This window comes from Fringilla coelebs (assembly GCF_963513975.1).
Source record: "Fringilla coelebs genome assembly, chromosome: 16".
NCBI lineage: Eukaryota > Metazoa > Chordata > Aves > Passeriformes > Fringillidae > Fringilla > Fringilla coelebs.
The window spans coordinates 12058541-12070821 of record NC_140042.1 but is presented as its reverse complement, the minus strand read 5'-3'; the positions used below and the strand labels follow the sequence as shown (position 1 = coordinate 12070821).

General features: G+C 38.2%; 1 protein-coding gene across 10 annotated transcripts in view; it reads left to right on the top strand.

Annotated features, from left to right (window-relative positions):
• RBFOX1 (RNA binding fox-1 homolog 1) overlaps nucleotides 1-11374 on the top strand; it is a gene marked incomplete at both ends in the record, with an annotated part of 1149754 nt that extends 1138380 nt beyond the window's left edge. For 8 of the 10 annotated variants that reach the window (XM_084216434.1, XM_084216442.1, XM_084216440.1 and 5 more), the window contains 2 exons: nucleotides 9838-9913; nucleotides 11248-11370. In XM_084216434.1, the coding sequence (XP_084072560.1) occupies nucleotides 9838-9913; nucleotides 11248-11370 (199 nt within the window). Of the gene's footprint in view, nucleotides 1-9837; nucleotides 9914-11247 lie in introns of all 10 variants that reach the window. The other 2 variants (XM_084216436.1, XM_084216435.1) reach the window with 2 other exon arrangements.
• Nucleotides 11375-12281: the final 907 nt, after the last annotated feature.

Here is a 12281-nt window from a genome sequence, read left to right as displayed (position 1 = left end):
GTGATTTTTTTTCCACTAAATATGAAGGAGAAAGGTGATGAAAACCTGTACCTGCTGTTTCTTATATACCTAAGTTTCAGTAATAGAATTTAAATGACTTTTGGCTTCATAAAAAAGTAATTCTCCAGCACATATTCCTGTGAGTCAAAAAGCTAAAGTTGAATTTGGTCTTTTGGATTTGTAAGTTGACTTCCAACTATTTTTATTATCTGATGTTTTATGTTTTTATACATGGAGCAAACATAGAGATACTTTGAGAACCAAAACTAACCTTCCTGTGGTTTTTCAGATGCATGCAAAACACCTGCAGTATGATTTTATAGTGCTTTTTTAGTGCTCCTAAGCTCAATGGCAGTAATTCTACTGTGTTTGTAAAGTTGATATCAAGTGAAGATACTTATAAACATGCTCAATGTTTGAAATGTGAGTATATGTATGTTTGTAAGGGTTGGGTGTGTTTGTGGATTTCAAATAGTAATATATAACGAGTAAAGCTTTGGTTGGAACTTGATCATCCATTGGAAATGGGAGGTCTTGGGTGGTTCTGCTGGTAATATTCACTCTGTTCTTCTCAATCCTTCATCATTCCTGCCAGAGGATACTTAGACCTCAGCCACATGGTTTCTTTTTTTTTTATTTGGGAATAAAATAATCTTGAGTAGATAAAACTGTTAATGAGTGATTTGTGTCCATCAAAACATTTCTAGTTGTGTATCTCTGTTCCTAAATGCACATTACAGAAGGGAAACCTCCTCAGCTCTCTGACAGAGGGATCCTTCCATGGGAAATTTAAAAGCATTTCACTCTTCATTGCATCCAGTGCATTCTGAGGCTAAAAATAATTACTGTTCAGAAGAGAAGTTCTGCACTTCTGGGATAGATCTTCTCTGGCAGACATGATTAAAGGGTTTGCAAGCAGATCTGAACTAGAACAGAGACAGGGAAACTATAAGAAACTCCTCTTGGTTTGATGATGGAATTTTAACAAGGATCTCTGAGGACCTTCCTTTAGCAAATTCCTGACTCTAGTTCTACTAGGGGAGAATTAATCCTGGGGTTCTTGTCTGATGGGGGCAGTGGGCAGCTGGCCTGTCAGCCTCTGGATAAATCAGAATGAGACCCAGAATAAACCTGTGGCTTATTTACTTGTTGGTTGCAGAACATTGTTCATTTTGCAGCTTTAGCATTCCTAGTGAATTTTTTCAAATCAGCGCTCAATCTATTTTTTTTTCTCTCTTTTAGGTTTTGTAACATCAAAATTCATAGTTTGGAAAGAAAAAGCACTTTTAGTGTCTTTTGCAAGTGCATTCTCAGATGTACCTGCAAATGACATTTTATGTTTTTTGTGTAAAAATGGGACAGGGTTATGATTTTATATTTATATTATCTCTCTCTTTCTTCTTCCAGTTTTTAACTATTATCCAGCCTTTATGTAGAAGCAAAAAAAAAAAAAAATCCAGTGCTGATGCATGCTTGGTATTATCTTTCTCCCAAGTGTATTTGCAGTTTATGATTTTGAAATAACAGAGAGAGAGGCAAGGGTATATATAGAGCTGAATTTGGAATGAAGTATGGTGGAAGTGGATATAACACCTGTCCAATTGTGGCTATATTTATTTACATTTTTGAGCAGAATCAGTCCCAGGAGGAAGGACTCTGTGTGTGTGTGTCTGCATGCAAGCAAAAGAAATGCTTTATAAAGCTTTAGAAGTTGACAGTCATAAATTAAGTTATTGACCTCCATTTGGAGAAAGATACAGTCTCCAAAATAGATTAAACATTTTGAAAGGTTTAACTTCATAACTCCAGGAAAGATGTTGAATAAAAGCAAGCAGTTTCAATAAGCAAACCGTGGGGCTTGTGCTATTGAAATATTTGAAGAGAATATTGGCCATTTTAAACAAATGCAATTGCTCCAGTCATTGCAATTTCCCCGTGTGCTATCATTAGCCTGTCAGCACTAACACTGCCTCAAATTTAATTCACTGAACAATAGCAAATATGGAGATACTGATTTAAAACAAATTAATATTTGATGAAGCGCTTAGAATGGCTGCAGCGCCTGTTGTGGCAAGCCTACCTCTGCCAGGGTAGGTACATAAATAATTGCAGCTGGTCAAATTTTTGCCAGACAAATTTGCATACATCTCATTGACCTGTTCATGTGTCTGGTAGAGATAGTGATTAGATGATACTCTTCCAATGGGATTTGAAAGAGTCCAATCCAAACTCTTTGGAAGAATGCAGCTTCAGAGGTGTTTCCTTCAGCCTGTTGGAATTACTGTGTGAAGACATATGCTCAGTTGAGAGAGGTTCTTCCCTTTTACTGTTGCTGCCAATGGGTTTGACTTCATTTCATGAAGCAGTTTGGGAAAATAACCGTTTTCTATGAGATGCTTTTATTATTATGCTATGCTCTTCTGCTAATCAAATAAAAAATGAAGATGAAGGAGCATCTGTATGGTCTCTGTTCTAGTATTTATTTAAGGCTGTACTGCTGTTCCCTGTGAAAAATAGCAGATACTGAAGTTTTTGCTCTGGAAAGACTAGGAAATGTTGCACTAATGCACAAAATTAAGCTTCTTCTATAAATTCAAGTGTCCTTTATGTTGGCAGTCTAAACTTGCATTTACTGCTGCTATAAATAGTTGCTTATACGGAATTCCATTTGTCACAGCTTTTACTGCTCAGGGTAGTTGCGTGCTGAAGATGTTCAGCTATTGGGCCAGTTGATAAAAATCAGTAAACACTTTGATTACCCTCTGTTCTCCTTTCCTGAGGTCTGTTGAATTTCTTTCTGTCAGCCCTGGCTGTCCCTGTCTGCGTGCCAGCTTGCCCGCCCGGCGCTCGCGGCTCTGGGTCAGTTCGCATGGCTGCTCAAACGTGACAGCACCACCAGATTAAGGAAAGCTGAGGTCCTGTGATTTGTAAATGGAGGATTTGCAACCTGAAGCTCCTTTGATAACAGAAATAGTGAATAATCTGTGTTTGTCCTCAACAAGTGCCCGTAGGCACGTGTGCATCTCCTGGGCTGGTTTTTTAATGAAGCAATTAGATTGGTTTTTCTCTGGTGGGCTAAAAATAGAGCACATGAAAGATGATTTGTGTGTGTGTGCATGTATGGATGCCTGTATACAAGTCCATTAAATGTGCAAGGATTCAGTTTTAATATCTTGAGATTATCATAATGCAAATAAATAAAACAACGCATAAAACAACGCTATGCTTGCAGAACTTTATATGTGATCACAAAAGACTGCTTTAAAATTTATAAATAATGTACTCAGTGTATTTATTCTTGCACTAGGTAAGAATTTCTTCAAGGTTTATTGCCCCTAAATATAACAGCAATAGTAATAAGAAAATGTTTTACAGACCTAAGAAATGCTTTCTTTTCATTGGAATAGAGTTGGCTTTAGGTGTCACCTGATGGCAAGCCTCAGATTCCTCAGTGGCTTTTTTCATGAAGTTTATATAAAATCTAAGTGTCTTGGATAGAAGCAACACAGAAAGGTGGTGGTGCATAGAATTCTGTTTGACTTGTGACTAGTCATCAGATTCAGTTCCCACCCTGGTGTGAATCCAGACAGCAAGAGACTGAAACTGAATGAGAGCTCTTAAACTGAGATTTGTCCTTAGAATTGCTCCAGTTTGCAGTTATCCAGCACCAGATTAGGAGAAAGTCACCTGTGCTGCAGTTTATTACCCTTCTGTGTTTCTGCAAATTAACAGTTTCAATCATGTTCATTTAAATGTTTTGGAAGATGGCAGCTCAGCTTTGGCTGGCTGCAAACATCTCACAAATTTTAAAAGATACAGGCTAGCAAACAGAAGCAAAATTAAAACCACATCTGAGCATCAGTGAAACTCATGCAAAGCATGCCTGTCAATTAGCAAGGAAATTAACTGGCCAAACTGAGATGTGACTTACATGAGTAAACAGCCAAGAATTGGAAATTCATCTCAACAGAAAAGTCTGCATAGGCATCTCTACTTTCTCCTTTCCCCAACTTGCAGAAAAAAGTAAACAATGTTTTTAATATTTCATCAATGACTTATTGATGAACATCCTTTCATTATGGCCCTCTACCCATGGTAGACCCTGGTCAAGTTTCTTATCTCTGAGAAAACCTAGGAATGTGTTAGTACTGTAGTGATAAAAATCCCTTATGGCTCTGCAGGCACACAGGAGTTCAGCCCTGTAGTACACCTTGAAGTTTCACTCTTTATTGTGCTGCCTGTCACTTCCCAATTCTTTCTCTGCTCCACATCACAAATCTGTAGCACATTATAGGTCATGGAAGAGGAAGGTGCTATGAATAAAGTATGTGAGAGTCCTCCCTTGTACAGTGACCTCAGTGTTTGATAGGGTACATTCAACTCTTGGCAAGGAGAATTTTAGCATTCTTAACCTTTCCAATCAAGGCCAATGCCTGGAAATTGTTTTTTATCAGCAGATTTCAGTTTCCTTGATCTTAAGTAACAACTTCAGAGACATGTTTGTCCATTGCCTTCTGAAGTAGAGAGAGACCTGTTGGTGATTCAGGTGCCTGAAATGCCCAAAGTCCCTTGGTGTTAATATCTAAAATGAAGTTAATTAGTTGGTTGAATGTTCTTTGAGCACCACAAGCAATCATCCTACCACAGTGGGATGAATTTTAGGTTCAAGGGCTACCCCTGCTGCACAGGTTTGAGCCACTGAGCCTAAAATACTGCTCAGCAATGTGGGGTGTGACTGGTGTGCACAGGGAGGAGCTGAGCTGTCACCTCTCTCGGGATCACCGTAGCTCCGTGACCAAGAGGAAGAGCAGCAAGTTAGTTATTGGAATAATTTCTGGATTTACGTGGTATTAAGGCCAGGTAACCCTTGCATTCCTTCTTGCAAGGAATTCCCTTGCAATTCAAGTGGGTAAAGAGTGGATAATAGTGGGGACAAGTTGGAAAGATGAGCTTCCCAGTGGAACACAGGCTTTGCTTGTAATATGGCTGAGGTCAGGGTTTGATCTGAAGTAGTGACCAAGTTTTAACTTCTCTTTATACCTCTTAAGCAGGTTCATAATTTTCTGTAGTTCCTCCAGCAATATTAGGTTTGAAAAAACGGAGGGCAGTTGATAATGATAAGTAAAATAAGTGTATCAAATTCTTTTAAATTCTCATTCTATGCTTCTCAGATTACTTGAGGAAAATGTGCTAACTTGGTTCATATTTTATGTGGTGAATTTTTCCTTATTAGTTCTCTTGTTAAGCACTACAGTGTGAATGTTATTCAGGAGCTTCTAAATGTCTCCAGTATTGGATCTCCACTGTCTGTCCCAGATGTGTATGGAAATGCAGCCATGCTACTAAAGAATTTAAAATCCTGAAATGGCATTAATGATCAAAGAGGCACAGAATTCCCCAATTTTTAGAGACTTGAGCAACACCTACTACTGATTACTTAGAAAGATACTCCCTTTCAAAGGCAGGCCCTGATAAAATAAATCCCATAATTTCCCTTTTAAAATTACTTTAAAAAAAAGGATAAATGAACAAAAAATTGTCCTTTTATTTTAGCATTTTTTAGCATTTTTAAGTACTTTAGCATTTTTAAACCCTCTACTGAAAATGATTGAAGAGATTAAGGCATAGCATAAGTAAAGATCATGCCATCTATTGGTGGATAGCTTATGGCTACATTTATAGAAGTTAGCACAGCTACACTGGGGTTTTTGCTCAGGTATTTCCCAGGGAGTTGTTTGTCCAGCTATTTAAGAACCAGTGTCAGTATGTTAACAAAATGCTAGCAAACACATTTTTCCCCATGATGTCCTGAAGGCTTGTCCCAGATATAGTGGAAAAGAGAGGAGCTTACCTTGTTCTAGTTAGTGATGCATCAAAATTGTTCATCAGCTCTGTTCTGAGACAAGAATTTGTGTATATTGCTTTGGATACATTGTTTTATCATCCTGTAAAATACACAGAGAATGGCATCAACTATTAATTTATTCACCACCTTACCATTGGCACGTCCTAAATTTCAGTAAGTTGTTTACCTAGAATGATAATTTGCAGTGTAAATGATCACAAAGCATTTAAATGCCACTAATTGTAATGAGAAATAAGCAGGCTGGCATAGCAGTGGGCAAGTGAAGCAGTGTGGGACTGAAGCAGCTTACTGATTTGCAGTGTGACAATATAGTTTAAATCCTTCTTCCTATTTTCAGCCTGGAAATCAGAATCTATTCTGCTAACCTTCTGAGCTTCTAAATTTGGTGTCATGCAAGGGCGTGTTTAAAAATTAGCATTTAAAAAGAAACCCACTTGCTTTAAGTTTAAGCTGACACTGTTCCTTTCCTCTGTGGAAATGAAATTTATTAATCATAATAAAACCATCATATTCTGAAGGTAGAGGTCACCCTGAGGAGAAAAAAAAAAAAAAGAAAATCTATTCATCACAGAGGAATTTCAATGCATCTTTTTCCCAGATAATATCTGAGCATGTGTTCTTTCCCCTTTGGAAATATTTTCATCCATGTTTGTGCTTACATATGTCAAGTGTATTCAGGAGCGTGCAGAAATGAAAATTGTGCAGTTTAATTTTATATGTTTTCTTTTACAGAAGATTTGGAAGGATTTCTTTTACATTTTATTTTGTGTTTTGGGCACATTTGTTTAAGTGGAATTTCAATATCCTGTAAAAGAAAACCAAGTGTTTGTTATTTTAACACGAATATAAGCATCGCTAATTCTGCAATAACATTTCTATGTTAATATCACAGTAAAAGCTTTAGCATTATCATAATATAAATATAAACCATTCTTTTTAAGGAGCGAGGATTAACTTTGGTCACAGTTCTCACATTAGGATTTCTTCACAACTCTTGTTTTAAGAAAAGAGACGTGGTTTCTATAGAAGGATGAAAAAAGCAATGTAAAACACTGACAATAAGGCATTGCTGCTTTGGAAAAAGGGTAATAAAAATATACTCAGAAGTCAATACTGGGTTGAAACAGTCATATCTTCATTTTTTTGGAATTGCTTAATGTTCATGTTTATCCATATTTTCCCATCAGTGGTCAAGATTTCTGTTGAATATTGATATAATAATATTATTAGCAACATGGTATATTACATCAATGTTGTAAAATGCCAGTTACTACAGCAGCTGGCTTAAATATAGTAATAATTTAATACTGCCTGAGCCCTGGCTATTTAGGCTTGGACCTTCCTTATAAGAGGCCCTTGCATTTGGGCCACTCGATGCCATCCTAGGTGGCCTCTTGGACTTTGTTTGTGAGGCAGTGGGACACAGCCAAGGGTCCTGCAGCAATGGGAGGGAGGAAGGAGGCAAAATGCAGCCCTACCACTGGACCAAAGTGAATGTATTTTTTACAGATATAGATTTACAGCCCTTGCTCAGCATTGCAGCGATACCAGATAATCAGGAGAAGAGAAAAACAAGGGAGAGATACCAATTCCCACTGATGTAGAAGTAATAATCATGGCATTAAAGCATGGGAAATAGTAGTACATGCAATTCCTCTTGCATGTTACTAAGGACGTGAAGGAAACATGTCTACCTTTAAATTAATCATTTTCCCTTCCTAGATGTTTTCCTACTGTTGGAATGAAATTTGGCTGGGAAGAATTAAAATTATAATGATATTCAAAATTCTCAGACTTGAAAAATTGGCATAGAGCAGTAGTGTCTTCCTCCCTTCAGTGCAGGTGAACAAGACACCAGGAATGCTCTTACTGAGTATTTCAAATCCCCAAATCCTAATGTGTGCATCCTAATGTGGAGGGTTATGGAAGTTCTTCCTACCAGAGAGGCTCCAGGGTGTGGGATCAGTGTCAACCCTGCTCAGAAAACTCTCAGACTGCCTTTCCAGAGAGTCCTTTACCCAACATACTGATGTGAGTTGCTTTCCTTCCCTTGCTTTTCCAGTGGGGATTGCCCATTTCCTTTGTTGGGTAATTTCTAAAGATAGGTGTTCTAGGAGACCAAGTATTTAAATAGACTTGATATATAAATTGAATCCCTTACTCATCAATGCTTTGGAAGCAAAAGAGGAACTCTAATGTATTTTATAGAAGCCTTTTCCACATATTTTCCTGAGTTTTAGACCAGGAAAGCAATTGCCTAAGACACTGCTACCCCTGGAATTTCATGTATCCTCTGATAGCAATGAGGACTTTTCTACCCAAATCTAAAGCAAACACAGCTGTGGGGTGAGATACAGAGCCCACACTCATGAACTTGGGATGCTTAAATGAATGAATTCATTTTTCATGTATTATCCCTTCATAGGAATTTGGATTTACTAAGCAAACAGGGCAGTACAACTGAAGGCTTTCAGCTACAATGGTTGCACTTTGAAGTGAAACATCCAGGCTTTAGAATGCTTTATAAGAACTTAGATACTCTTACACTCGCTGAAAATGCTGCACTCCTGCTGGGAAAAAAAAAAAAAAGTCTAATTCAAAATGCTGACTATGAGCACCTGTACACTTGCAAGTTTGCTCTTACTGAACTGTTTTCTCCTTTTTGGTTTTTTCCATCAAGATGTGTGGTTATGTATTCTGGGAAAAGGAAGGCATTTGATTTCTTTGAGTTTGTGGCCCTATGTTTGTGCAGAGAGTCAGAGATAGGGGTGTTCAGTCTGTCTTTTCCATACTGAGCACTTTAGTGGGCACAGTTGTCACAGGTGGTGATTTGCTGGATTTCCATATGAAAGGAATGCCTCATAATCTGGAAAATGTTAGCTCAGTGAGATGGAGAATTAAGGATTTATTGTCTATGGTAATTTCTGCTCCCTCCTTGAAGATGTCTCTGGGTAGGTGGGAATGTGTAGTTCAGATAATTTGGTCCTTTTCTCTACCTCACATCCAGGACCCACAGCAGTGGGTGGTGGAGGATTGCATATGCCATGGAAACATTCCTATCTCAGCTCTCCCTCATCTGGTTAGCTCAGAATCCACTAATCAGATTCTGCTTGTGGAGGAGAAAATACATGATAATAAAATAGAACAATTGTCCTCTTTTCAAAAAAAGGAAGTTTGTACATGTATCTGAAAAATATGGTAGTTACAGAGAATGAGACCAGTCTGTGGTTACTGTTCACATAAGGCTAAAAACCAGGTTTTTTTTTATTCTAAGAGCTATCAAGGGCATTGTTAAGCCTTGTTTGCTGCATTAGCCCTCGTATTCAAGACAGCACTGTAATTACAAGATTGCTTTTGTTGGTCTATGTGGCACCTGAGAGCAAATGAATATTGTTTGATTATGGGAAATATGTTAGACACTTGCAGTGGAAGCTGTCCCTAGCTGGCAGGTCCCTCTCACTGATGGTGTTCCCTGTGCTCCCCCAGGCTGGACAGCAAAGCTCTGTGTGCCAAAGGGCAGAGCACCAGGGACACAGGGAAAGGAGCTCTGAAGTAGTTTCAGCTATAAGGATTTTGCATGAGGGGAAATGACAAAAATCTGATTTTGCCATCATGGGTTTTGCCTGGTTGTAGCAGGAACCTGGGCCTGCAGGCTGTGATTTAGGGAGGCACTGTGTGCTGAGCAGGAGTGTGCACATTGCTGGCCCCACGTGCCTGCCATTGCTCCACAGCCCCTCTCCTCAGCCTGCTGCCGATTCCTGATAGACTCATAGAGCTAATTATGCATTTGCTGTCATTTGTAACCTTAACATTTCCCAAAGGACATTGCTTTTGAATCTGTAAAGTGAGTTTATTTCTAAGGAATTTGGCTAGAACGGAAAAATTCATTGCAACCTTTCTGTCAATATCGATAATATCTGGTTTTAACTTTTTTTTTTTTTCCATTAATCTTAAATTTATTTTCTTTTCAGTTACGGACGAGTTTATGCTGCAGACCCCTACCACCACACACTTGCTCCAGCAGCCACCTACGGCGTTGGTGCCGTGGTAAGTGATGGTTTCCTCCTCTTCCTCATCACCGTCTCTCCCATCTCCCCATGCTCCACTCTCTGCTTGGATCTTAGCACGGTTGACATCTTCTCACTTTTAGTTAATTGAATTTGTCTCTTGTGCTAACGGCAGCTAAAATGCCACATTAATCCTCCCAGTAAACTTGATAAATGTCTTAATTTCTTGGCAATGTACTGCATGTAAGTTATTATATTTCTAATTTTGCAAGTATCACCTAGCTGAGCACTTACCTTAATGGAATAATTAGTCATTTTGATAATTAAATCCATCACTAACAGAATGCATTGTCAATGTGGAACATATTTTCTTTTTTTTTTTGCCTTGCATTTACATAGCCCCCAGGTTCAAGTCATACCAAAGATTATATTATAAGAGCTCTGCCAAAGATCTCGGGCTGCTTCTGTCAGTCAGCTCAAAACTTGACTGCTCTTTTTCCCTCATCTTCTAGATTATAATCAATATCTGAAATGGTAACTACCAGCCTCCCCCTGAAAAAATACCCCCACAAAAACAACCCAATGCACCCACTCCAGGGAGAAGGAAGGGAGGAGTAAAGAAGGGAGGGCACCTACAGGGCAGGAACTGAAACTTTGTTTTTGTCAGGCATGAGAATGCCTTTGGCACTGAACTGTGTCTGTCATGAGAGCAGGGGAAAATATCCGTTTAACTGAGCTGTACTGGAGATGGATGACTTTCTGTGCATGGAAAAAAAAAATAACCATTCTCCATATCCAAATATTACAGAGCATTTATTTCAGTCATTGAATATATGCAGCTCATAATTCCCTGCTGCTGCTGTTGAGACTCTGGAGCCTTCACACAGAAATAAGAAATAAAGTTTTAATTTTCCTCAATGTTCAGCAAGATAAGGACAGCGATCTTCTGGCTTGTGCTCATCATAAGAACAGAGAATTAGCTTACAAATCCCAGGGAAGAGAGATTATTTCTTGTTAATTGTTCCTTGGTTTCTAAGGAAGGAAACACATAAATGAATAACCTTCATCCTAGGCCAGGCTTTGTCTCTAGATGAGTGCACTTAGTGTTCCCTGACATCAGAGGGAGCTGCATGTGTGCATCCAGGAGTGGAATTTGACACTTTCTACGTCTTGTAGTAAATTTTTGTTGGATTAGGAACAGTCTCAGGCAGCTTCCCTTGCCCTTGGATCGCGTTGGCTCTGCAGCTGTGGGGTGTTCTGAACGTTGCTTGCCTTTTAGGATGGGGCAGTAGTCATGTCAAATGAAATTGCAAATCTAGTTGTTGAAAAAAAAGTAAATTTAAAAAAACAATCCATCGAATTGCTTTGTTTCAGAATGCTTTTGCACCCTTGACTGATGCCAAGACTAGGAGCCATGCTGATGATGTCGGTCTCGTTCTTTCTTCATTACAGGCTAGTATATACCGAGGGGGATACAGCCGTTTTGCTCCATACTAAATGACAAAACCATAAAAACCTTCCAATGTGGGGAAAAAGGAAGCTTTCCGAGGCCTGGGTATTGCAATACATGCAGTAGTGCATCATTTTAGCAACTCTAAAAAGAGGAAAAATTACATTTTTTATCTTATACCTCAGATATTTTGTTCTGTGTATTTTAATATTGTGGGTCTTTAATTTCTGGAGGTTCCGTAGTTTGATTGCTGGCTGTAGAAGTTTTTGTGGTTGATCTAGAAAGCTGCTAGATATGAATAAAAACTGTTTTAGGGCCACAATCAAGAGTGCTATATCATGTAAATGAATTATATATGCTGAATATTAAGCTATCGGGGTTATCACATGTTTTGTAAGAGTGTAAGTGACTACAGTAGTCATTTTTTTCTGCATCTACATTTATTTTAGTTTATGAGAGGGAGGGGGGAAATTGGGGACAGGGGAATGGGGTTTGGCTAAAATATAAATTAATGAAGCAAAAAGGGGCCCCACTGCACCAACTATCATATATCACCTGTCTTAAATTATTCACTGTTTGTTCAAAGCCAAAGGTTATGTTCTTATTAGGGGTGCTTCTGTCGACACTTGTACATAAAAATCAGATTGAAAGCTGTCCGAAGGCACCCTTTTAAAGCATTCCACCAGGCAGTATTCAGCTATTTAACCATAACTAGTTATTTAGGCAAAAAAACTGCTAGTTAGACCATTAACAAGCATTCTTTTTATATTTCTTCCAGTAAAATAAATTATTGATATCATTGCTGACTTTTATATTATGGGAGGGAAAAAAATAATAAAAAAAAAAAAACAATAATAAAAAGGTGATAAAAGCACTGTTTCTATTTTTTTCTTTTTTTTCCAAAAAAGAAAGTAATAAAAACTTAAATTCTTTGTACCAGTAAAAAAAAAAAAAAATG